This window comes from Lytechinus pictus, chromosome 2 (assembly GCF_037042905.1).
Source record: "Lytechinus pictus isolate F3 Inbred chromosome 2, Lp3.0, whole genome shotgun sequence".
Classification (NCBI taxonomy): Eukaryota; Metazoa; Echinodermata; class Echinoidea; order Temnopleuroida; family Toxopneustidae; genus Lytechinus; species Lytechinus pictus.
The window spans coordinates 49289706-49317632 of record NC_087246.1 but is presented as its reverse complement, the minus strand read 5'-3'; the positions used below and the strand labels follow the sequence as shown (position 1 = coordinate 49317632).

General features: G+C 37.8%; 2 protein-coding genes across 3 annotated transcripts in view; one reads left to right on the top strand and one right to left on the bottom strand.

Moving 5' to 3' along the window:
- Window positions 1-115: 115 nt before the first annotated feature.
- LOC129278367 (soluble scavenger receptor cysteine-rich domain-containing protein SSC5D-like) lies at window positions 116-15547 on the top strand. 2 transcript variants are annotated; one of them, XM_064095023.1, is made up of 6 exons: window positions 116-338; window positions 3219-3527; window positions 5871-6191; window positions 7905-8231; window positions 9149-9484; window positions 10639-15547. In XM_064095023.1, exons 1-6 carry the CDS (start codon window positions 152-154, stop codon window positions 11223-11225), a joined length of 2067 nt encoding a protein of 688 aa, XP_063951093.1. In that variant the 5' UTR covers window positions 116-151; the 3' UTR covers window positions 11226-15547. The 2 variants fall into 2 exon arrangements, with proteins under 2 accessions (XP_063951093.1, XP_063951094.1); XM_064095024.1 differs by lacking the exon at window positions 3219-3527 and having other exon boundaries at window positions 172-338; window positions 10639-11297.
- A 768-nt stretch (window positions 15548-16315) lies between these two features.
- Window positions 16316-27927, bottom strand: part of LOC129278355 (F-box only protein 15-like) — a 31024-nt gene continuing 19412 nt past the window's right edge. Inside the window, exons 15-17 of the mRNA XM_064095025.1 lie at window positions 27748-27827; window positions 26817-27169; window positions 16316-19688 (exon numbers count right to left, since the gene is read on the bottom strand). Coding sequence (XP_063951095.1) covers window positions 27080-27169; window positions 27748-27827 — 170 coding nt within the window. The 3' untranslated portion in view covers window positions 16316-19688; window positions 26817-27079. The remainder of the gene's footprint in view (window positions 19689-26816; window positions 27170-27747; window positions 27828-27927) is intronic.

Below are 27927 nucleotides of genomic sequence, written 5' to 3'. Positions count from 1 at the left end.
TGCTGATTGCGAAAAAAAAAATGAACCACACCTGTGACCCCGCCCCTTTTTGCCCCGCCCACCTTTCATGTCGAGCTAGCTAGCTCGCTGAGCGAAATCGGGCCGACGATTAAGCTATACGAGCCGGCGTGGCGACCCATAGCGTGAACCCATGTCGAACGCTGTGGTCGAACGACTCGTGATCGTGGATGCCTCGGCTTCTCTAGTATCTCTAGCTCTGAGAGTGAAGGCATCAGTCGAGTCCAGAAAAGTGATGTATTTGATGACTGGCCTGGTAAGCGGCATCTTTCTGTTTTTGATTGAACCTTTCCCGACAATTCTTGCTCAAGGAAATTATGGTAAGTATGGTGAAATATGATTATGAACTAGCACGACCATTTCCATGTACAATTATTATGCACACATACACGATGGGTTTATAACATTTTCTGTGATACACATATCCATCTTGCACATGGTTTAAATCGCTGGATAACAGCACACTAGTAATCACTCTAGGAGAGAGGTCATCCCGGCCCAGATCGGAGCGAGGTTTTAAATTCTCATTTAGTGTGAATGAGGTCACAAAACCTACAGCTACATTGATGAATAAGTGAATCGAACAATTTGGGTATACTTAGACCAAAAGCTTCGGTCTCTGTTATGTTGGTTGTTCAGCTGAACTCCGTTGGCTTCACTCACCAAATACAGAGACCGAAGTTCTAGCGCGATCTGTACAGGGGACTCAATGGCCATATGTTTATGTACATAAGATCGGATAAAACGGGGAAGTGAATTTGCGCGACAGCCGAGGTAAGTCACTGTTTTTGTTCCTTTTAACTTGATTTTTCTCCGTTTTTTGGCAATTGATGCCAAGAGGGAATATTAATTTGCATTTTGGTCGCGTGAATTTTCAAAATTTTTACTCATTAAAGACAAAAATTGAAGAGCCCCGACGGGGGGATTTTGCATTGCAAGTCCCCTAATGGTGGCTGCACGCTAGCGAGCCGTCTGTGTATGAGGAGAAATTTAAAAAAAAAAAAAATGTTAAAAAACTCCTCGAAACAGACGGCTGCCAGCTGTCTAGGGTATACTATGATATTCACAAGTGATATAATTTTAGAAATATAAGCCTAGAAATGAAGAATAGATCTCCTTACATTACAGAAATAACAGTAGACATAACCCAGGGAGCTCCGGCCCGCACATTATGAATCGTAACAAAATGGCCGATCGAGACTGGGGTAGAAGGAGAGAACTTTTTGTTTTTTTGAAGTTCCAGTCTGTGCCTCATTGTCAGGAAACTGCCACTCGTTAGACCTTCATCCATATAATCGTGGTAAGTGCATAATTTCTGTTTTCACAATTCATTTGGAGAAATATTTAGACCATAAATCACGCTAGTCCCGTGAGTATGGTCAAATACACGGTAAGCTCCTGGGCTCCCGCCCGCTGCGTGGGCGGGAGTTCCCTGGGTTACAGTAGACATAGCATAGACAGTATTCACCATTTTCCTTTTTATAAGGGGGAGCCAACTGACATCTGATAAAACACTGTATGTTGTCTCTCATTGCACTGTGTGTTGTAAATGGCCAGTCTTATACCTTTTGAGATAACTATTTAAGTAATTCAGAGCCAGATTAGTAGACTAATTATATTTGTATGGAGAATCTAAAATGGTTTTGAGAGGAAAGGTCCCGGGGGGGGGGGGGGGCAGTCAAATATATTGCTGTACACAATGACACGCGTGACCAAAAAACGCGTTTAAAGGGGTGTTTTTTCAGTTTTGGACGCAGGCCGCGTGTGAACTCGTTATAAGGGTATCAAAAACACTGATTTTCAAAAAAGAGGGGTAGTTTTGAAAGACTAGTCAATGTTCAAACACAGGGTCAAACGTATTTAGGGTATGTTTTTTTTTCCAAAGCTTTTTGTTTTTAAGACTAGCCAAACATGTTTAGGGTATGTTTTTTCCCCCAAGCTTTTTACCTGGAGTCGTATTCTGGCGACAACTTGTTTAGGGGCCAAAATGTGTAAATAATCAAAGCTTGCGAAAAACTTGTTTAGGGGGTTATTTTGCACACAGAGAAAAACTCATTTAGGGGGTGTTTGGAAATAATTTGGTCACGCGTTTGTACATCAATACATTTGACTGCCCCTGTTTTTCTTCTAATTGGTAGGCCTAATGATATTGAGTAGTGAATGAATGTGTTTCCATTCAAGTGGGCCTGTATTACAAAAAAAAAACCTTTTCAAAATGTTGCTTTATGGGAACCTGGGCAGAGAAGTTGAGGACTTGAGATGGGGCTATTAAGACTGACGGTTCGTATAGACGCGATAGCTCAGTCGGTAGAGCGGGGGTTTCGGATTCCGGTGACCCGGGTTCGATTCCCAAGTGGTGCGCTAGTGCCCTTTGGTAAGGCATTTATCATCATGCATTACCAGGTCCCTCGGAAAGGACCTTAAGCTGTTGGTCCCCTGGTTGCTTGCTCACAGGCATTTGTGCTTTCTTAGCAGTCAGGTAAAAAACCTTGGTATAACAAAACCTCGGTATAGTCAGGGGCCTTAGTAAGTCAGGGTATGTGCCCTTAAAATTATGTACATATCAAACTAATTTTAAGAATTATTTTATTTTTAATTGGAAACATTTGGAGAGCAAAAAATTTAATTTCATATGTAAGGTTCTTGAGATTAATTTTAAGCTGAAATTACACTCAACAAATGCCTCCAGGGACTGTTTCTGAAGATTTTATTATATCTAAAAGCAAAGGAATGTAATAAGGGTGTTAGATCAGAGGAATGTGATGATTATACTAGAGTTAGGTTTTATGTTTGGCTCTAGTGTGCAGAATTTCAATCAGAGTAGTTTATGCCCTTAGAAGCAAATGTCACGGACAAACAATTTGTGTAGTGTACATGGCCCTGGTTAGTGAGGGTCCTGTGTATGTTTACCATAGGCAGCATCCTCTGGATATATCAGGTTGACAACCACCCCCCCCCCCTTCAAAGAAAAAAAAATTATATATTGCTTGCAAATGACAGATTTTGGAGCAATAATCTTTCTTTTCTTGTTTGTCAATTTTTTGGGGGATGAAAATCCCCTTTAAAAAACCCAACAGCACCCCCTATTTAAAATTCATAATTCCCAGGACCCTGATAGTGTACAGTGTAGGGGGTAATTTAAATTGCCTTCTTATCATTCAATGTGATTTCAATTTTTCCTGATCTTATTTTTTTGCCAGACCTGAGGCTTGTCGAAGGATCAAGGCCTTCTGAAGGGAGAGTGGAAATCTATTTGTTTTTACAATGGGGAACAGTGTGCTATGATGATTGGGATGACAATGAATCTGTGGTGGTCTGTCGCCAGCTTGGCTATTTTGGAGTATCTGAAACATTCTCCAAGAGTGCCGTGTACGGTGAAGGAACCGCCGTAATCCGGTTAGCTGAGGTGAGCTGTACAGGGACGGAGACATCATTGTCGTCCTGCTCTCATCGTCGCACCTGGGCGAGTAATGATTGCACTCAAGATGTAGGGGTCAGATGTCTAGAAGGTTAGTTTCATGGCGTCTATTGATTTATGTCATTCACTTTTCTGTGTAGAGAGCAATGAGATTAAAGATAAATACCAGTTGTAGTGACTTCAAAATGAGTTCGTATAGAATCCAATAAAATGACCACCTAGCTAGTGTCTGCTGTATACATGGTTTGAAAAGTATGTGTCAAAGGATTCTGCAAGCAATTATCTAATTGAGCTGAGAAATTAGCAAAATAAGCACAACATTCCTGCTATTTGTTGGGTCTTTTTCAAAGCAATAATAACACTCTGTTCCACATGTGCATATCTGTGTTGGTGATCATCATGGTTATCATTTTTCAGCTTACCGTAGATTTCATGATTTTACAGAGTTAGGTTTATGTAAATGTACGAGATCTAGATCTATGATGAAAGAATGTTGATTAACCTTAATTTTATAGACTTTCTCATGAAATACGTATTTACTGCAATTACCGTCATTTATCTTTAAGAAGGGATTTCTTTATTCTTTAGTGTCCATCACTGAATGTCCTGCCAGGCTGAAGGGCTTGAAATCTCATTTCCTTTTGCTAGATCTTCAATGCAACATTTTTCATCAAAGCATGGGCAGAAATCTCTCAGGGGGAGGACACACTTGAGTTTCCCATTGTTCACATACACACTCTCACCCACACAAACATATTTATATATCTCTCTTTATGAATATACATATAGCAGTCACTTCTTAGCTTCATTCTTGTAAAATAAAATAGATATATAATTAAATAGTGCGAGCGTGAAGCGCGAGCTAAAATTTTTGGAAATGTCATGTATTTTGTCCTGGAAATTGAACATTTTGAGCAATGTTTGTGATCCTGAACAAGATGCATATGTAACAAATAATTACTGCGATCGCCAAGAGCGAGCAGAAATTTTTTTATACGTTCTGGTCTGATCGAAAAGGGACCTGGTAAGGACTGTTTGCAGTTAACCATGAAGATTATACATATTTTAAAAATAAAATAATGTGAGTGCGAAGCGCAAGCTGACAATTTTCGACACTCCGACCTAAAATCTGGACATTCTAAGCACTTTTTGTAATCATTAACAGGATAATTTACAGGAAACAAAATTGAGATTTAGACCTAAAAACCGGACACTATTCATGTTTTGTAAATCAGGAAGAGGATGGTAATTGGGTACTATCTTCCTACATTAATAAAGCAAGCGCAAAGCGCGAGCTGAAAATTTTTGATATTCTGATCTGAAACTGGATAATTTAAGCACGTTTTAAATAAAGAACAAGATGCGTATCTCCATAAACTTGTGCGTGTTTAGATTTAGACCTAGAATCAGGGCATTCTAAATACATTTTGTTATTATGAAAATCAATAATGTGAGCATGAAGTGCGAGCTAAAAAATATAAGATATTCTGATAGGAAAAAGGTTGAATTTAAGCACTATTTCAAGCACTGAGAAGGAAAATTCTGAAATTGATATTGATCGCACTTAATACATGATGGAAGCGAGAAGCGCGAGCTGATATTTTTTATCATTATTTTGACCTAGGACTGGGATATTCTAAGGACATTTTGTCATCATATGAAAATGATGACTATCTTCCTATTCCTCTTCCTAAGCACGAGATGAAACTTGTAGATATTCCATTCTGCAAAAAGGGACAATTTGATTATGAGGAATTCATGAAAATGTTATCTTACTAGTTAATCTAAGAAGCCTCATGAGAATGTGAAATTTGTTGATTTATATTAAAGCCAGAAAACTGGACATTTTAAACTTTTGTAATTATAAATAGGATGCATGGGTTAATATATTTAAAAAAAAACACCAAAATAAGGCAAGCGCAAATTGCGAGCTGAAATTTTTGATAAAAAAGGATGAAAGGGAGATTTTAAGTAGTTTGTTAGAATTAATGTAGGTATACATAATTAACTCACCATTCAAAATGTGAGTAAGATGTGTATCTCATTGAACAGGCAATACAAGCAGGAAGCGTGAGCAAAAATTTTATATAGTGACATGAAAGTTGTCTTCCTGCGTTATTTTATTCACTCGTCTTCCTCTTTCCTCTTCATTTTTTCTCCTCTCTTTTCCCTTCTTTTTCTTTCCTTCCCCCCTTTTTTTGCTCCTTCCACAAAAAGTGGGGGGGGGGAGACATTTGATATTGTGTCCCCCCTTTCAAAAATTTGAGGGGGACGCATCCCCCTTGGATTTCCGCCCATGTCATCAAGGAGTGGAAAGCACAGTAAGTGTCATAAATATTCAGATTATTCATTGTCTGTTGGTATGCATGAGTATTTATAAACTGCCTGCTTTCATATTACTGCGTATTTTATTTTATTTTATTTTATTTATCAGACTCTGAAGGATCACTGAGAGTGACTGGAGGAAAGGACGTAAACGAGGGGCTCCTCGAGATTTACCATCTAGGGACTTGGGGTACAGTCTGCTTTACAGAGTGGGACATGGTTGACGGTCTGGTAGCCTGTCGACAACTTGGTTACCCAGGCGTTGATATGGTAGGACTCGCCAGTGGACAAGGCACGGGGAAAATCTGGCTAAACACTGTTCGTTGCAGCGGCATCGAGAAGAGACTTGATGAATGTCATCATGGAATTTGGGACACCAACGATTGTGACCATGCAGATGATGCCGGAGTCAGGTGTGCATTGTTCCCAGGTATTTTTATGAAAAGTTTTATCAAATGCCCTCAATTTATACTTGCTACGATAGTGACCGCTTTGTTGAGGTGGTGATTCAACATCTTCTTTTGCCATGGTAGACTAGGGCCAATACCTCAAACACTTTTAATGAGTAAAGTTCTTAAACTCATGGAAATTTGGCCATGCAGGGGGCGCACTCATATTCTAATTTGACGGAGGTGTGCCTCATAAAACCTCAAAATGATGGTACAAGGAACTGGCTGCAAGGTTTAAAGAGAAATTCCAGTAGTTGCAGTAAACACTGATTTCATGAGAAAGTCTGTAAAACAAGGCTTAATTGTCAGTATATCATCGAGGATCTAGATCTGGTACAGACACATAAACTGAACTTCGTGAAATCTTGAAATCTACGTACGCTGAAAAATGTTCAGACTGAAGATCCCCAACACAGATAAGCGCACGTGGGACAGTGTATAATTATTGCTTTGAGTGTCGGGCCCGACGCTCCATGACGAAAAACCTCCATTTGATAACACTATACCCCTATTTCCCTCCGCATCAATTCTCTTCTCCAAGTACAACAAACCCTTACTGCCCCAAGCAGTATCAAAACACCCGTGTCTTGACCTCGGTCCGAAGATAACAACAGCCCGGCATATACAGTCACAGTAGGGGGCCACACAAAATGGATATATGGCAGTGCATAGAGCATAACAGCTCTATGCATAGAGCTCTATGGGCAATGTGTGAGCGCGGTAGCATCCCTGCAAACCATGTCGTCATTTTATCCCCCTACTTTCCTAATTTCGAGGTCGATTTTCTTCGTTCGAAATTGAAAATGGGCTAACATTGGATTTCTGAATACAATATGCCTTTGAAAACGTGATTAAATATCGAATACAATAATTTCATTCCGAAGGTCCTACTACAGGCAGAGAAGTCTTACGTAATAGCACAGCTGTTGTTTATCATTTCGTCCTTGGCTCAACGCTCATAATCTGGCCTGTGGAGGAGAAATTGAGACAGCGGGATTACCTGGCCAATCAGGGTTGATCGGCGCTTGGAAATGATTTTTTCAAATTCCAAACAGAAAAAGGGGTATAGAACCGCAGTTTGCAATCTGAACTGCGGTCTTTCTCCAAACGGGGGTTTGACGTAATGTACCCAAATCCTGTGCTTATTTGCTGATTTCCCAGCAATTACACAATTTCTTCCAGAATCCTTTGGCACATACGTTTTATTTATACAAACAGACACTTTGGTGGTCATTTCATTGGATTCTGTACAAACTAATTTTGATATCGTTACCAAAACTAGCATTTACCTTTAAAATACAGGGTCTTGAAAGCTATGATCTATCGGGCAGAAAGAAATACATGGTCAATGAATCTGCGCATTAGGGTGCTCATGGTATGTACCACAGTAAGAGAGTGAGCTTATTTCTGTAGTGACTTCTTAGCAACTTTGGAGCAAAATTGAGGTTCTAGAGAACTAATATTGAGGTCTGAAAAAGGGGGTCATCAAAGCAGCACGTCCCTGACCACATTATACACATATGCCCCTCACCCTCTCTGCAGTAAAATTTCCACAATCAGTAAACAATATAGCGTTTCATATTTTAGATAATTTGTAAGATTTGATTTTGTTTTAAGTAGCTGTCACATTGAGCCATGTAGCTCTCAAAAAATACCTCTACGGTCTCATATAATTATAATTTTTTTTCTTTTAGAGGGTAACCAAACACTTAGACTGGTGGATGGGGAGACTGACAATGAGGGGCGGCTAGAGCTTTTCCTCAACAATGAATGGGGCACAGTGTGCGATGATGAGTTTGATATCGACGATGGTGAAGTGGCCTGTCGTCAGCTTGGTTATCCAGGGGTCCATTCGGTGTACGGAGAAGCCTCGTTTGGGCGAGGTTATGGGAGCATTTGGCTGGATGATATGCAATGCAGTGGCACCGAGCTGACATTGACTGACTGTCTCCGTGGTATTAGTGATCATCATGACTGTTTGCATACTGAAGATGTAGGCGTGAGATGCTTAGCAAGGTCTGGTAAGGCATCTCAAGGCATCTTGAGTACTAAAACCAGTTTAGTGGAAACCAGTTTGGTGGAAGCTAGTTAAACGTGTCATTGGAACCCTCAAAATGGTCTTGGAAGCGATCTTGTCTTCCAAACCAGTTTGGAAACCCACCTTGTGATGTGGTTGTCGATACCGCATTGCCTTGTTAAACTAGGTTAAGCATAGGTGAGGACACAAAACCGTTCTCCCGGAAACGATCTTCGCACACATTGTGCGCATTACTCCACACACTGTGTGTAGAATGCCTACGTATGCTGCGGTTTCTAATTTTGCGCAAATCATGGGACCCTACTAAGAGCGTTCCCGTAGCAACAAGACCGCTTCAAGTGAAGTGGTTCTGAAAACCAGTTCAGGAGATGGTGAAGAGAAGTTATCTTCCAAACTGATTTAAGGGAAACCATTTCAAGAAAGTATACTGAGAATGGTGTCGTATAAAATCTTTTCTTAAGTTATGCATGACTTTACATACAACTTTAATACACACAACTGATGATTCTTTCTTGTGCCAAATCAGAGACCCAACATTTGCCCGTTTTAATACAATGGCAGTGAACTTTTTTTATTTAATCTTCACAAATAACAAATCTATGAAGATTAGGATTCAACTCAATAAGCTAAGGAGAATATCAATTATTTAGAATCTGATTGAGCATAAGAAAGGGTCACCAGTCCCTCATGCTGTTCATAACTTACAACTTTCTCAAAGCCTGATATATTTTTATGATATATTCACAAGTAGGGTTACACATCAATTTAACCAGAGAGAGAATGGAAGAAAACAGAAAAGTAGAAGAACCAAGGGTGTAGGGTGAACCAATAAGGATGAGAGAGGATGATACGAGTTGAAGAAGAATGTTCTGAATATGAATTCATCCTTATCAAATCCAGGTGATATGTCAGTGCGCCTGGTGGATGGACCCTCGGACAAGGTTGGCCGTTTAGAGGTCTTCCATGATCACCAATGGGGCACTGTCTGCGATGACGGCTGGGACGCACTGGACACTCGAGTGGTTTGCCAGCAGCTTGGGTTTACCGAGAACGGAGCTTACTTCATGGCAGCTGATCATGGGTACGGGACGTCGACAGGGGAGTCCAGTGCAATATTTTTGGATACGGTAGAATGCATCGGGGAGGAAGAGCGGTTGGAGCACTGCACTCACGATGGCTGGGGAGTGCATGACTGCCAACACTCGGAGGATATAGGCATAGAGTGCTATGTCAAAGGTAAGACAAATGGGTTCTTGTATCACTTGTCAGCAATGCAGAATCAATCCTAGCACGCAGCAAATGCATTGAAAAATTCAATTCAAATCACAATGAAAACCAGGGAGGTCTTTGTTGAAAATTGGTGTATCACATGTCTGCAGTTCGAAGCTGACGAAAAATTGCAAATATGTCTGCTATTTCGATTCATTGTCATGAAGGACATTTGACAATAGATTCTCTGCATTTCAGAAGGCGTCTGCGTAGCTGTTGCGAAAACTCCATTATTAAGGTCAAATGTGACTCCTGTGCCAATAGTAGTGCTCTCTTTATCAAGTCAGGAATTTGATTACTGTGTATTTGATCTAGCAGGGATGTAGTCAAGGCCGATTCTTCCAGGTCACAAGGCTGCTCGACAAAACTTCCACAAATAGACTTTGTACTTGAGCCAAGGCCAGCCTCGACTCCATCCCTGTTATGCAGATTTTTACTTTTATGAAATTAGCTATTTTGGGTATTAAAATTTAGGAGTTGCCTTTAAGTACTTGAAATTTAAGACATATCTTTGGGAGACTTTTGGGGAGGAATAGCTTGACTATTGTATGCACTGCAGTGATTTTGACCAGAGATGCCAAATTTTAGGCTTTTGTCCTGATTTAAGGCTCTGACAACTTCCCACTTCAGGCTTTATATTGTCCAGCACATATAAAGCTTTGATGTGTTATTTTTTTCTATTCATGTCCAGTGATTAAAACAGACGGGACACCCATATATGAGCTGTGCAGAATTATTGTCAATATTGTGTGAATTGTTTTGCAATGACAATTTGATGTTGCATTTAATTTGGTTTGAATGCAGATTTCTATTCAGTAGAAGGCCAAATATTGCATTGGATGTGAATTGAGCATACTTTGCAACTGAATCCAAGTAATGAAATGATTTTCGGCCCTGATCTTAATAAGCAATTGGTATACATGCACACAGAAAATAATAAATATGTAATTTTAGGGATCTTCCATAAGCAGGAAGATTACTAAACATGTAAACAATACTGTGAGAATAACGTAACTAAAATGTAAAGGAATTTAACTGATCTTAAGAGTTTTTAATGGATTTAAAACTGCATCGACGGATTGCTTGGATTAACTGAAAATGTTTGGATTGATCATTCTCAGGTAGTGGTCCATCGGTTGGGGTGATGGTTGGAATTGGTGTTGGATGCTTAGTGGGAGTTTTGCTTCTCTGTCTTTGCTGTTTGAAGTGCAATAAAAGGACACCATCGCAACACAGGGCAGTCCCCACCGAGGACGTTCCCAGTCCAGGAGCAGTGCCTTTGGGTGATGTACATGTACCAAGGGAAGGTACACCAGAACAGAACAATATCCATCCTGTAATGGATGCGGTGGGTCTACCGCCCCCATCGTATGATGAAATCAGAAATTATAAATCTGTAGGTCTCGAAGGCATCAGTCCATCGGGGGAAAACCCCAATCAGAGTCTTTACCCATTACCTTCTGCCCCCTACCCGCAGACACACCTACCACCTCCTGCACCCCACCCTCAACCCTCTGCCCCCTACCCTCAAACACACCTACCGCATCCTGCACCCCACCCACAACCCTCGGCACCCTACCCCCCACCATCAGGTGCTTCTGGTACCTACTATTATCCTGCAGCTGATTCAGGGGTTGTTCCATCTTCACCCCTGGAGTCCTATCCAAACAATGCACCGTACTCTACTAGAAATTGCACCTCAGTATGATTACAATACTTTAATAGGCCCCCATCTTCCTTGGAGTTAGTTGATTCAAAGAGCCATCTTCTGAACTCCAGTTTAACTCCATGGTCTATCAAGTCTTGGCTAAAATTATGGGAAGTTATAAGCGTAAAAAATGTTCTTGTATTTACTTGGATCCTTCCCTTGGTTTGATGGAGAAGAAAACTGCTGTATTTATCATTTCAAGACAATTTCGAATGATTTGAATGCCAATTATGATGATAAATTGATCATATGATTTTAGATATTGATGTCATTTTTGGCTTTCCATATTTAAACCACGTTTTTTTACTATGGTTTAAGTTGAACCAGAGTTCAGTATACGGGCCTAAATATTTTCAAATGTCAAAAACCAGCAGAGCCACACCTTGCCATCGATACAACACTTCTATCTGAATCTATTCTAGAGATATGATGACATTGATTTTAGTCGCACAATACCTCTATGGACGACGGGGCCGTGTACCTTGTTACATGAGATTATACAATCAATAATATGCCCAATGTTGTAATCAATCATTGAATTGCTTGTATATTTTATGTCAGTGGACACTTGTTAGTACTATATTCTATTATATTTATGTATTTTTATTGTCCTTGAATGATTGGATGATTGGCGTGGAAGCACCGTGGTGTAGCGGTTCTGATTCTCGCCTTGTAATCAGAGGGTTGTGTGTTCGAATCCCACCATGGCCTAGCGTCCTTTGACAAGGCGTCAATCCACAATTTGCCACTCTCCACCCAGGTGTTAAATGGGTACCAGGTAGGATGCCTAGCAATTGAGTCTTGGAACTCTTGTTGGAATGCTCCCCAGGGAATGGAGAAGGTACATACATTGTACGCGGGCATGCAAGGATCCGATGACCAGGGTAAAGCGCTTAGAGACGTCGTTCTGTGTTAAGCGCTATATAAATGCGGAATATCATTATTATTATGATAATTATGTACCAAATCTTGCCCAAGTGTGTATATTGTACAGGGAATAATTTGCTTTACAAATTTGAATAGCATTTTTGGTCATAAGAGAAAAGCTACTATTAATGTACAATCCTATGTAAAAATATGCTATACAAAAGACTTTAAGCATAGCAGTCTATCAAGTCAGTCTGTCATGAGATTTTATTAGTAGATTACAATTCAATATGATACCAGACTCTGAAAAGCAATAGACACCCCTACAATATACCTGTTTATTTGGGACTTTGTGAATTATTCTGGCCCATTGGGAATTAAATAGATTCTATTGGTCGTTTAGCAAATTTCCACTGTTTCTGATCAACAACATTGATTCTGTATGCTTGCCAAAATTCCAATGAAGGCTGATATGAGACAGTCTTCATGTTTAATCAATTGAGTGATATTTCAGGTATGATGTTGTTGGTAATCTTGGGAGCGTTTCATGAAAGGACTTGTTGGGACGTTTATCTGACAAGTCCAGATTTATCTGACAGTTACCATAGTAACATTGCCTCTCAGCCAATAAAAATCCAGGAAAGATGTCAGATCTGACAACTTGTCGGACAAAAATGTTGATAAAAATGCTCCCCCGATTTACTTTGAGAAGCCATGTGAGGTGCCTAATTGTAACTTATTATAATTCACTGTTCAATTTGCCTCCAAGATCATTTGAAGATCTATATCTGGTTGTGAAGAAATATAGATGACAAGTACACCCCACCAAAAAAGTTGATTTTGAAAGAGAAAAATCCAACAAGCATAATGCTGAAAAAATCATCAAAATTGGATATGAAATCAGAAAGGTATGAAATTTTAAAGTTTCGCTTAATTTCACAAAACAGTTATATGCACATCCTGGTCAGTATGCAAATGAGACTGATGACATCACTCACTATTTGGTTTGTATTTCATTATATGAATTATTTAAATTTTCTCCCCATTGTCATGTCAAACAAAGTTTTATTCCACCTCGAACATGTGGAATTACCATTTTTTGGTAAAGTAAAGTTGGTGATTATTGTCAATTCTGTAAAAAATTGAAATATTGTATAAATCAAATAATACAAAGTGAAAGAAATAGTGAGTGATGGACATCATAGACTGTCTCATTTGCATGTCATCGGGTTATAACTGTTTTGTGAAAAATAAGCGAAACTTTGAAATCTCAGAACTTTCTTATTTGACATCCGATTTTCATGAAATTTGCAGTGTTATACTTGTTTGAATTGTCTATTGATTCAAATCAACATTTTTTTGGGGGTAGACTTGACCTTTACTAAATTATAGAAGTTATACAATTTATATTGATACAAAAAGCTCCTGAACACAATTTGAACTTTGTCTTAGATTCAAATTGCTGCACATGGTCTCATGAAATTGCCATCAACCTCACATAACCTGCGAAGTGATTTCTGTTGAAAATACCCTACTCTAAAACCAAAGCAACTCTTGGAGACTCTGCATTTAGCTAAGAACCTCCGAAACTGTGGAACCAACCCCCCCTTAGCATTAGAATGGCCCAATCTGTACCTGCTTTCAAAACATTATAGAAGACACATCTGTGTAGGGCAGTGTTCAAGTAGACCATTGGTTTTTATAAAGTTGTATAAGCAATAGGAGTAACCAAAGCTCAGTAGAGTATATCTATATAGTGGCTGCGCTATACAATTATAAGATATAAAACAGTTTTTTCATGTTCTTTTAGACTGAGAGATCATATTACAAAAAAATTGGGAATGTTTGATAGACTTTCATACTCGAAACCTTCAAAAGGACATCCCATAGTTCATCTTAACCCGTACTTACAGATAAGATAGACAAGCAGGTTTCCAAAGAAAATGGGTAGAGTGATAGCAAGGCTGAAATATAGACAGCTCTATATTCACTATGAATTTCAGTGCTGTCTTTATTGTAGCCTTCTATACATCTGAAATATAAATATAACGGTACAATTTGAATATTGATTTGATCTTTTGATAGATTTTATTTCACACCTCAGTAACAAAGGAATATATAAGTATGATCATTTTTCAACATTGCATGAAAATAAACAAACATTTTCCAACATGATTAACATGAAAAATATTATTCTTATGAAATTTCCTCTTTTTTAAATTGTTGAAATATGTATATGAAATAATATATATACATGGTATTTATAATTGCACACTTTTATCGTTACAGATCTATTGTGATAAATGTCAAGGGGGAAGGGGGGAGCTGAATCCATCTCTCAAAGTCTTATTAGGTTTTTAAAAAGCAGCATAAAAATGTAACAGTCATTATCAATGCATTATTCTGAAACAAAAATCCCATCACGTCTTTGATTAATGAAGTGTCAGTTGTTTAACAACGCAACCAAAGCTAGCGGTTGGTTTTGGAAGAATTTGCAAGCAGTGTGTTTTTTTTCTTCTCCATTTCCAATACATCTAACTTGTATAAACCATGGATCATATTTTCTTCTAGAAGCCCATAGTAATATAAAAGAGTGTTTGGTATAATTTTTCTTGCTCTTTTACATTTCATTAGGGCATTGTAATGAACATCATTCTGGGGTTGTATAGCATTATTACGATTGGAATATTTTCATGATTTTGAGTTTTTAATATAATTCATATTCTATTATCATCATTATTTTTACTACTTTTTTTAACTAGTATATTTCTTTTCATTTTCAGGGGGAAGAATAAGACCAATATATCATTTATGTACTAGGAGTATGAGGTATTTGGAATGCTTGCCAACAGTGTTTTACTGGAAATTGAAGTGTACTAAAAATGCGAGGTGAGAGGTGGCAGCTAATGTGATATAGATATACTTCTTTCAAACAAAACAAACTGTCTATTTCTTTACTGAATGATAAAATGTTTAAGTTCCTACTATAATCTGTATTTTTTCATGATTGGTACTTTTCAGTATTTATTAGATCTGTGTCATGGGTTATTTGGCATACATTTCTTGTTTTTGTGTGATATCATGAATGTGTAAAATTGTGTATGCATTTCAAAAGAATTGGTTTATGTATGTTTTTTGGCAGAGAATCCTCATGGTCTATTTTGAGCTCAGTACTGGTCACCTTGGGACCTGATGCATGAAACTTTAAATCAATTGCAACTCATCTGAATCATTTGATTGGTTTTATATTGAATTTGTATTTGTTTGGGGTTGATTTTGATCACAAAGTTTTATGCAACAAGCCCCTGATTTTATTAGAATCAGGAAGAAATACATCTTTATGTGTTGAATTATTTGTGAGATATATATTCAATATGTCTTTTGTGTGATAATTATATTGTATTCAGAGAATATATATCAAAATATTGTGTAATTGAATAATAATGTAGACTGTAATTGAATGCATGTTGCAATCCATCTCATTCTTGCCATATGAACTTGATCGCAGTCAAGAATATATTGATTCTTATAATTGCACAGTCAAGCTTTTCGGATGGTACTCGCATTTTTTTAAAACTTAAAGGACAAGTCCACCCCAACAAAAAGTTGATTTGAATAAAAAGAGAAAAATCCAACAATCATAACACTGAAAATTTCATCAAAATCGGATGTAAAATAAGAAAGTTATGACATTTTAAAGTTTCGCTTATTTCACAAAACAGTTCTATGCACATCCTGGCTGGTATGCAAATGAAGAGACTATGACGTCATCCACTCACTATTTCTTTTGCATTTTATTATATGAAATATTCTAATTTTCTCCTCATTGTCAAGTAAAACAACGGTTAATTCCTCCCTGAACATGTGGAATTAGGATTGTTTAATACCATATGGTTCAGTCAAGTTGGTCCTTATTGTCAAATCTATAAAAAATGAAATATTGTATAATTCAAACAATAAAAAACAAAAGAAATAGTGAATGATGGGCATCATCGACTGACTAACCTAGTTATGCATATCACTGTTTTGTGAAAAATAAGCGAAACTTTAAAATGTCATAACTTTCTTATTTTACATCCGATTTTGATGAAATTTTCAGCACTATGCTAGTTTGATTTTTCTCTATTTATTCAAGTCAGCATTTTTCTGGGGTGGACTTGACCTTTAAAACAATCTGAAATTGAAAATCAATCAAGTGAATCATATGCTGTCCATGCCCTATGGAGTAGTACTGTTTGTTTTTATTGATAGAACAAGAACATATCTGTATTAAGGGAAATTTATGGGATATCAATTATTTTTGTTATGACATACATGTATACAAAAGATAGTGTTTGACATCAAAATTTCTTCATTTGCCTGCTACCAATAATAACAAATGTCATGACTTTTTACTTGTACATCTGATTTTTTTATTTGTTTTTAATCAACTCAACATTTTGTTGTGGTGGATCTTTAAATGGCAATAATTGATATTTTCCAAAAAGTTTTCAAATTTCTTCAATCCATGGACAAAATGTGACTTTGATTCTACGGTTCTAAATTTGATGGTATTCATTATTTTCTATGATTTGCAGGTTTACTCTGCAAGTTCTATGTCAGTGACAGGATCTGTGCTATTTATAAAAAATTAAATTGGAACTTTAAGACTAAACCTATTTCCAAGGATATTGTATCCATTTGTTTTGTCTCTTAAACCAGTATTCTGATATTTAGCGTAATATTAGAAGTACCCTTAAGAACTTATACATAGCACAATGAAGAAAAGCAACTGGGCTATTCCACGGTTACTCACGTTACATTTGGAGACACCTTGACTCATACTTGGAGCTGTAACTCCATTATTATTGATAGGAACTAAACATCTCTTTATCACAACATAGTACGCAGTCTGACTATCCTTTGTATGAAAACAAAACTTGGGAAATTTCGTTATGCTCCTGGCAAATCTTTGAAATGTGTCGGTTACTCATGTTACATGATTTGGACATGCATAAAATGAAAAGTGGACATAAGTGAAAAGTGTCCTCATGCAAGGCTTTTATGAAAGTTGATTATATCCATTTCAAAGAAGTATATTAGGGAGACAAATTTGTATATAATTAAAAAAATAAAGAACACATGGTTTTTACAAGGGGTGCAGATAAAGTGGTTACTCACGTTACGGTTCAGATGGGCTATATGTACAAAGACACATTGAGCTCATGTCCACCAACCTATGGAATTGCCCAACTTCTTACAAGTGTTCAGAATGATACGAGACACCATCCCACTGTTACGAGGTGAGGTAATCCTGTTGACCTCGATCTCTTCATCTGAAATTACAGTCCTCCATCTCCATGCAATGTGTTATTATACAAGAGCAAAAACTTGCACACGTGGAGGGTAGAGACGGTTTTGATCATTGGAGATTGAAACGCTCAGACCACCAAAACTTAAAGTCTTAATTTAAATACATCGATGGAGCCTGAGTCAATAACTTCTTGGGGGAGGCTATTCCAGACGGTCATTCACTACCCTATTACTAAAAACGCATTTGCATATGTCGAGTCTAGATCGTTCTTTGAATATCTTGCACATTGTCAAAACAATTTTTTTTCAAATGAAAAGTGAGATGTATAATAAAAGGAGAGGGAAATAGAAGGGACAGAAGACAGAAAAGGAAGGGGAAATGAGAGATAGAATTCCCATAATAATTCTAAATCTATCCAAAATTTATAGATGTACCATTATTTTCATCCTAATTGGTTAACAAATGAGTATCACTTGAAATTGAAATACTGCCATTAATAATAAAGACGCAGATCTGAAGACATAATATCCACTGAAAATTAATAAAAACCAAAAAATTGTCAATGAAAAAAAACGCTTTAAAAACCATGAAACGCACAAGATTTTAATACTGCCAATTTCAAACTAAATTTAGAATCGTAAGTGACATTCCACAACAAAATGGATTGATATCTAAACATTTACAGCCAGATTCCGATTTTATGTATACATTATGATAAATTTCAACCAATTACGTTGTGGGTGATGTGTATGCTGTTTTTTTTCATGATTGCATGGTCAAAAGAGAAGATCTAAGAAGATACCACATAAGCCCCCCCCCCCCCATTCATAGAATAACTGAAATAGTGCACATTAATATACTATACTTTCATTATTTCCAGCTTGGAGTATCCCTATAAAACAAATACTATATCAATCTCGGTTCTTTTGATTTAACTGAAATAAATACCAAATTTATTGCACTCCATTCATTGGATTCTCTCTCTCTGTTCATGAATACAATAAATATTCTCTCTCTGTTCATGAATACAATAAATATTGCATAACTCTTTATCAATAAGAGTAATAATATGCTGGAAAGCACTTTGAGCCGAATATTAGAAAATCTTTATAAAAACTAGCTATTATTATTATTATCATTATTTCCAGCCGATGTCACAGTATCCAACAAAAGTGAGTACAACTCATGCAAAAAATGTTACATATCAATGTACCTCTTCACATCGCTGGTTTTAAATTGCAAGCTTCATAGAAAATGAAGAATGGACATGATGTAAATATCAAAAGAGGCACGAAGTATCAATTAATTCACATTCTAAATACCATAAAATGTATCGACGATATGTGACAAAATGGTAGCAATGATAGTGAGTACATTACATCCTGTGTTGTATTGGCAATGAGATATGATCATATCAGGACCTGTCCTGGTGGGTGTTTCATAAAGCTGTTCATGAGATACAAATGACTTTAGGCACGACTGGTGATCCTTTCTTGTGGTATGTGATATCCCTATGTAATTGATTTATGACCTAAGAACATATTCCAGTCGTGCGTAAAGTCATTCGCAACTTTACGAACAGCTTTATGAAACACCCACCTGGTCATTTGTATATTCCAAGCATAAATATCCAGTATGTTGGCATTTTTTGCTGGTGAGGTGCAACCTTATTTTGTATCCTGGAATTCTTTGAATTTCATTTCACCCCTTGTTGGTGACATCTAGGATGGCCATGTTGTATTCATAACAAGCGGTGTGCTTGAGGTGTGTAAGAAGGCATCATTGAAACCAAGTATCTCTCCCAGTCAACTTGTCAGATGAGCATTTGCTTTCATGGAACACCCATATTTTCTGCCTAGAATGTTACTGCCATGTCAGATATGTTAGTGATGACACAAACTATACTCCTGATTTGATCAAATTTCAATGGAGATATACATGTAACACAAGGTGTACTCACTCTTGTCACAATCATTTCCTTAAGTATCCATAGTAATTCTGAAATTGATCTGTTGGATATCATTTTGAGCCTCTACTCATATCAAACAATGGCCAGTATTAACAATAAAGCCCAATAAAGCACTGTGTGTGTGTGATGTAATTCCAAGAGGTTTCAAATGTTTTTATGGGATATATATACCCACTTTTCTTGGATACTGTATGAGTTGCCATCCAGGGGGTGCCTCTTCTAGGCATGTTTCCTCAGGACTGCTCTGGAGGCGGAGAGTGTGGAGGGGCTACTGACACCCATCATGCCCTTCTTGAAGGAGTTTGATCCCGTCAAGGTGGGCATTTCCCTGAGACTGAAATAAAATAAGAAAAGATAAACACTTCCAATTCATTTCAACCATTATACGACAAAATATTACATACATCTAGTAACACATTTTACATTGCACAATAAAATAAGGCTTTGGACAAAAAGATTCAACGATCAGCAATATAAGCAGGGCCCTATGGTATGAAATGACAGAAAACAGTACAGGCAAGAGATATAAAATATCTCTCACACACATAAAAAGCTAAAATTCAAAGAAGAATATAATCAATTAAGATAGAAATGTGAGTGATATATACATGTCAGTAGTTCAAGGGTTTAACCCTTAATAAACTGGGGGGGTCAATTTGTCCCCCCTCGACAAATTTTGTTACTACGCTGTCGCATGAAATGTTTTGACCCCGCCGCTCACTGACTTTTTACTTTCAAGTCTTGCGCATCTTTTGAGACCAAATTTGCGACGCCCAGGTACGCGGTTCCGAAATTACGCATCATTTTGTAAGTGCATGTCAGACCCGACATTGCTCAAAAACATGATTCTATGTACAAAGTCAATGCAAATTGTGTTTTTCAACCAAAAATCATAAATAATAATAATAATAATAATTAACATCATTTATATAGCGCTAATCACAAAGAATGTCTCTAAGCGCTTAAGGAAAATACATAGGAAGACAAGAAATTTCAGCTAAAAACAAATTATACATGTTAACAGTTGAAAGTAGACAGTTGAAGCAGCATATGCTAAGGACGATCTATTTAACGAAAAGATGAGTTTTTAACATAGATTTGAATTTGTCAGTTGAGTCTGCTTGTTTTATGCTCTGAGGAAGGTTGTTCCAAAGTTGAGGGGATGCTGAACAAAAAGATCGGGAACCATAAGACTGGGTGTTGATGGCAGGAACTTCTAAGAGTGATTTTTTGCATGAGCGCAAGTTGCGGGAGGGTGAGTATTCTGATATTAATTGTTGAAGATAGACTGGAGCTGATTTTATCAAACATTGGAAAGTAAGCAAGAGGATCTTAAAATCGATTCGTTCGAGAACCCTTAGCATATGAAGCTCCCTTAGCAGTGGAGTGACAGACTCACGTGAACGACGTTTAGCAATAAGCCTAGCTGCTGAATTTTGTATTCTCTGCAGTTTGTTAATCTGCGTATCAGGTAGACCATACAAAAGACTGTTGCAAAAGTCAATGCGAGACATGACCAGTGCCTGAACAAGCCTCTGGGTGGTCTTTTTTGTAAGAAATTGACGGATGCTACCGATTTTATGCAATGCAAACGAGGCAGATCTGCATACGTTGTTCACATGGGTCTTTACAGACATATTATTATCAAACATGACCCCTAGGTTTCTAGCAGCCGCAGAGCATTCTATATCAGTACCATCAAAAGAAATATCGCCAATCGGACTACAAGTCCTATGCCTGCTCACAAAGTGTAAACATTCTGATTTACGTTCATTTAACTTTAATCCATTCTGTATGGACCAATTCTTAATGTCTGTAAAACATGCACTGAGTCTTTGTAGCGCCACAGCGTGGTCCTCCTTCTTCAACACTAGGTAAATTTGAGTGTCATCTGCATAAGTCATACATGATATTCCATGGTGTTTGATGACATCCTCTAATGGAGATGAGAAGAGTGTAAATGCTATCGGACCGATGACGGACCCTTGAGGTACTCCGAAGTTAGAAGAGCTGACAATCGATTCAGAGCCATTAACAAAAACAGACTGGGTTCTATTAGCGAGGTAAGAACGAAACCATTCCAGGGCTGAGTTGTAAAGTCCAAATCTTTCATGTAAACGACTTAGAAGGGCATCATGACTCACCGTGTCAAAGGCTGCAGAATAGTCCAACAGCAACAGAATCGCTTCATCGCCTTTATCGAGGGAAAGAAGGATATCGTTCGAAACTCTAAGCAAGGCAGTTTCACAACTATGATGCGGTCGGTATCCTGACTGCTTCTCAGAATATAGATTATGCTCAGACAAATACTCCTGGAGTTGTTTTAACACAAGTCTCTCTACAGTCTTTCCCAGGAACTGAAGATTGGAGACAGGTCTGTAACTCTTTAGATCATCAGAACTCAGTTTTGTGGACTTCAAAAGTGGAGTTACATGAGCATGCTTGAGTGAATCAGGAAAATGACCATTGATGAGGGAAGCATTCACAATAGCTGTTATAACAGGTGTTAACTCATTAATGCAGTTCTTAAGTAGCCAAGTAGGTATTGGGTCGAGTCGAGTGGAAGTTGAACAAGATTCTTTGATAACTCTGTGAACTTGGCCCTGTGTTACAGGAGAAAAAGCATTGAACCGATGATGGGTGCTTCGAAAATTGACGTGGTCGAGATTGCTTGATGGTAGACTCTCAAGGGACCGTACAAGGACATCAATCTTCGTGCTGAAGAAATTTGAAAAACGATCAGCAAGAAATCGATGTGGGTCATCATCTGATGGTAGGACGTTCCTTGCTGAGTTAGAAGACAAATGATCAACTCTTTGAAAAAGCTGATGAGCATCACAGTCGTCAAGTTGTTCAGAGTAATACTCTGTTTTAGCCTCGGCAAGTTGGTTGCTATAGAGACGACATTCATCCTTCAGGATCTGGCGGTCGATTTCTGCTTTGGAGTGACGATATCTTCTCTCTAGTCGTCTAACCCTCTGCTTACTTTTCCGAAGATGGTCAGTGAACCAACGTGAGTGAGGCCTAGCAGTTACACATCTAGTAATCAGAGGGGCATGCTTATCAAGTAGACCTTGTAGTACCATGTTATACCGAACAACCTGCTGTTCAAGGTCAAAAGCAGGTGATCTGTAAAGTTCAGATTCTAGAATGTCCTCACGGAAAGCATGGATGTCAATGTCTTTCAGTTTGCGAAAACTGATCTCAATTTTGATTGAATCCGGCTTCTTGACGTTAAGTTGGCAGCTGACAGATGAGTGGTCAGAAGGAAGAAAGTTTGATGATGAGACATTAGAAATTACATCATCAGATGCTCTTGTAAGAATCAAGTCCAAAGTATGACCCTTCCGATGGGTAGGAAAGTCAATGTGCTGGATCAAGTTGGCAGATGAAATCAGGTCCAAAAACAAAACTGCCTCTCGATCTCTATCATCGTTGACATGAAAATTAAAGTCGCCGCAGATCACAAGATGGTTGGGTTCAGAAGCCAGTCCTTCAAGAAAGGTAGCAAATTCATCAAGAAAGATGGAAGATGTTGAACGTCGATCTATAGTTCTCTGTGGTCTGTAGATCACCACCAGGCGAAGAGGCTTTTGATGTTCAGCTGAAATGAGAACATTGATATATTCAAACGATTCAAGAGTGCCAAAGTCCTTTCCAAGAATGGTGAAATTTCGATGAAGGCATACGGGCCCATTTCATAAAGAATTGCTATCATAGCAAGTTGCTATCATAGCAACTCTGGTAGAATAGCAGCTTTTACTTGCTATGCTAGCAACTTTGCATTTCATAAAAGCACATTCGCTGGAAAGTCAGCTTGACTTTCCAGCTATTTATTTGAATAGTCATGTACGAGGCTGATTAGGGGGAAATCCCCTTTCTCTCCAGTTTTTTGTTTTCAATTCAAGTCATAAGTTTTGGTAGAAAGCACTGGCGGATCCAGGGGGGGGGGGGGGGCACAACCGGCCCGTGCCCCCCCCCCACCTTTGAGAAGCAAAATTAGAAGAAGAAAAATTGAAAGAGAATATTATTATTTTTTTGCTTATTAATTTTTTCGGGAGCGAAATTATTATTTAGCAGCTGCAAACAGGGTCTGCAGCATAAGACTAGCAGTTGAAGCAGAGTGATGGCTCTATGGCGATAGTTTGCAATTCTAGAAGAGAGTAAGAAGAAAATATCTATTTGTCACGGGATGGCATAGCATTGTTTCTCCATTGTGTAAGTTTTCAGAGAATTGATTTCATTTAGCCCTATACCAGGGAAAAAATTATTTAAAAAAGGGGGAAAATTTATTATTATTGCCGGTCGAAATTTCACCTTCAACAAATTTTCTACCATACAAGTTTAATCCCAGTCCCACACTTGACTATTTGTGTCGGTAATGCAAGGTTGTATCAACTTGGATTAACGAACCTTCGGAACATCAAACCTTATTTCGTTTTCGGATTGTCGAACCTTCGGAATAACGCCACAAATGTTCGGATTAACGAACTCTTTTACGTTTTCAGATTAACGAACATCGAGGTATAGGCAATTTACGTGTTTCGGAATTACGGACCTTCGGAATTACGAAGTGTAACATTTTTTATGGCCTAGGGCTTTTTTAATTTAGGCCTTGCATTAAACACTTCCACATAATAGATCTACCTTCCTCTATTTTTTCCCACAAGAAAAAAAATCCTCTCAATTTTTTTTTTTTTTAAAGTCTGTCTATAACTTGCCTCCTTTTTTTCCCTTTGCCTGCCCTGGGAAAGACTGAAAAATTTGCTGTTTCGGAGGAATTTTTAGAATTTTTTTTTTTTGGGGGGGTAGGTAGAACAAAAAAAAAGAAACAGCATTTCTACTAGAAAGCATTACATTAATATTTTCTTTATTAGCATTATCGCAGACATTGCTCTAAATATCTGTTCTCTTGTAAGAGCCCTTTGGGCATGCCTGAGCACAACGTACACCATTCTTAACAATGAAAAACCCTTTACAGTGTCAACTTGACGCTCCCCCATGACCAGCGTCAAATATTTAACCCTATTTGACGCTCCAGTAACCATACTTGTCGCTCCAGTAAAAAGTTGACGCTCCTACTGGAGCGTCAACTTTTTATGAAATGCGCTGCAGCGTCAAATATTTAATTTGACGCTGCAGGTGAAAATTTGACGCTGTTTTGGGACTTGACGCTGACGCTGTACCTTTATGAAATAGGCCCAGACCCGGCCGTCACGTTCATCACCTGTCAACCATGTTTCAGTAAGTGCCAGGATATCCACATGTTGTGACATTACTAAGTCAGTCACCATGTGCATTTTCTTCTTAAGAGATCTTGCATTCCAAAGCACCATATGACAATGTCCAGAACCCAGAGATGGAACAGAATGATCTTGGGAGGAATTGGAAGCCCTGTTGAAGGTTTCAGCATGCCTTCGTATGCGTCTGCCTCCTTTGCAGCCCCTGTGCCTAGGGCGTCTACTCGAGATCCCAAGTGTTGTGATTGCTTTCCAAGTACATGGGTCCATTCGATGCATGCAGCGCAGATCCAACAGTTCAGCTCTACTATACACAACTCTGCGGGTGGTATTATGTATTACACTCCGTGTAGAAGATGAAGAAGAAACTCCATTATCCTCAGCATTTTCACCAGGGCCAGGATTGGGATGTACATCACCAGCTTTTGTCAACTCAGTGCGAAATGTGCAGGTTGAATTGCTGTAGTATAAAATCCTCTTCCCTGTATAGTGATGACAATGGTGGTAGTAATGACTCCTATTCACAGACCAGGTATGAATAGATGAAGAAACAAGATCCTCATTCAAGGTGTTGGACAAACACAAAAGAACCAGTGAAAGGAAGGTGCTAATGCTGAGATCTTTCATTGTGTTCAAAGTCCCCTTGGTGAACCACAATAGACTGTAGTGAAGTGAAGGTATAGCTCCAAGTCAGTGCTATGGGTATAGTACAGCTCAAAACTTGAAAATTGAAACCAGAATATCAAATCAAACCAAGCACAATAAAACTCCCAAATTGTCCTGTTGTGTCAGAAGACTTGTACAGTCAAACTGGTAACAATCTTATAACTCAATTCCAGCTGAACAAGAAAAATAAAGTGAAAGTTGCAAGAGCAGTGGGAGGACAGCTGTAAGGCGCACTCACCACGGTATTGCAAAAAATAAATGTATGATTATTTTTACTTTTGTAGGTTTAAATGGATTTATTTTATGCTATTTATGATCGCAAAAGGCTTCCGACGAAGTTCATTAGAAAAAACAATAAAAAACAAAGGTTTGAAAAAACGAAGAAATACATAAGAATTTAAAAAAACAATAAAATACATAAGAAATTAATCATATTTTTGCAATTTTTTTGTAGATGTTTGTTAGAAATGTAATTATTGATACTCCCACCAAAAATTAGCATTCTACTAGCTATATAAATTGATAAAAAGGCAAAAACATACACAAACAAATTTAGGGCAAATTTCATACGCTTATTTGCATAATTAATTAATCAAAAATATAAACAATTGATTTTTTGAAAATTTTACTAAACAGTATTGTAGTTTACATCTGGCTCTACGTGCGTGCAAATTTTCTCGGCGATCGCGCAATCAGCAGCCGAGATCTGAGAGTATATTCTGGTCCGAAATAGCCCAGTTTAGATAGGGTTAAGAAGAAGTACCTACTCAGCCTTGGGTGCCATTTTTTACACAGATGAATTTCTTATAGATTTAAATCTTGTAAATGTAGTACCATTTTAGATATTACATTGCAATTGCAAATACTAAAGATGAATTGGCTTGTCTAGTCCAGTAAAAGGATTGGATTGAAAAAGGGGGACGACTCCTAGAATGGCAAAACTGAAAACAATCACTGAGTTTTGAAGTTATTGACATTCTATTCGTGGAGAATGTAATATGACCTATGGAACACCTCTGGCAGTCTTGCCCATATTACGCCATTCAATAGAGCAGCAGCGCTGACTCTGAAAAACAACTCCATATATGATGCATAATTTTTCAATAAGAGAGAGAAAAAAAAATCATTCATTTGATAACAAAGTCCTAATCCTGAAGTCAAGTCAAAAATAGTTTCAAATTCATCTCGAAAATTAAAAATCTTAAATTTGCTTTAATAAGTTTTTGGTATTGGAACTACAACTACAATATTGACCCTAAATAACCTTTGACCCTACATATTTCTAGGACCGTAATGAAATGAAAAAAAAAATACTGTTCAATATTAATCTGAAAACCTGTACTAAATTAATAATAATAAACTTATTTGTATAGCGCAGAAACTATGTGCATACATTCTACTGCGCTGTAATTAAGAGCTTATGAAATGCTTGAAAACATATTTAGAAAAGGGAAAGAAGAATGTAAGGGGATTAGTTGAAAAGATAGGTTTTCAGTCTAAGTTTGAATGTTTCTACTGATGGAGAGGATCTAAATTATCAAAATATTGTAGCTTACTTTAAGTCCTGTCCATGACTTTGCCGTATACACAGTTTCACACAATAGGATCAGGCCATCCGGGGTGAGACCACATGATAAGTAGACACAAGTGTAGACCAGCTGACAACATGACGTTGTGTGAATCTGGTATCTGAGCAATTTGTGGATGCACTCTGGCTGGCTCTGGCACAGTCGTGCAGACAAGGCTGGACAGACCTAGAATGTGCCCGGATGTATCCCAAAGGAGGAGTACCAGGGCGGAGTACTGCAGTAGAATGCTGTCAGTACCGAGTTCCAAACCAATCATTGATTGTCTTGACAGACATATCAATGTTGACAGCTACTACGATGTGCTGCTCACGATCAGGGATCTAAAATAAGAGTGAAATCTAGTTATTTCTATCTCATAATGATTGAAATATAAGCTGTAAAGTTCTAGAAAATTGTATATGTGAGGTAAAGTTAATGTTTATAGTCTTATCAAGAACCTAACCTATTTGAATGGTGGCAGGGCAAGTCATGCCTTCAATATGACCTGCTAGATATCTGATATTTCTTAATATGTTAAGGATATTTCAAATTAATGTCCATCGGACCCATCTAAAACATCACAGCATTGTATAAGAACTCACTACACTTTCTTCTCACAATAAAGGAATTTCTGTATTTCCTATAGTCTTTATTCAATTTGGCACAAGTATTCCATGAATTGAAAAAAAAAAGGTTTGATAATAAAGAGAATAAGGGTCTGTATCTGCACATTTGAAAGTTAGCTGCAAATAATTGCAACCTCCTTTGGTTCATCACAACAAAACTCTTTGGCAAAGTCAAGTGAGCCTTCAAGAACAGTTTGACAAAACTTTTCCCTCCCCTTCCCTCTCATTTGTACCTTAGACAAACTTGCAAACATGAACAATATAAGTGTCCTTATAAATGACATTAAACTTACCCAGAACATACGGATCTCAATTTGACCCTTATGGGCTGAATGACTGATTATATATGGTTCACCCTCATAATCCATAGTAACTAATGATTGGAAGACATAAGTATTAAAAACACTTAAGAGCTTATAGTGATAATAATTTTATTTGCTAGTATAGTGCTTATCACTTACTTATTTTATCAG

Excerpts from the sequence above, each read along its gene's own strand:
- LOC129278367 (XM_064095023.1), top strand. The coding sequence starts at position 152 with ATGTCGAACGCTGTGGTCGAACGACTCGTGATCGTGGATGCCTCGGCT. Across the intron at positions 6,192-7,904 it reads CAGGTGTGCATTGTTCCCAG|AGGGTAACCAAACACTTAGA; the intron begins GTATTTTTATGA and ends TTTTTCTTTTAG. Across the intron at positions 8,232-9,148 it reads GAGATGCTTAGCAAGGTCTG|GTGATATGTCAGTGCGCCTG; the intron begins GTAAGGCATCTC and ends TATCAAATCCAG.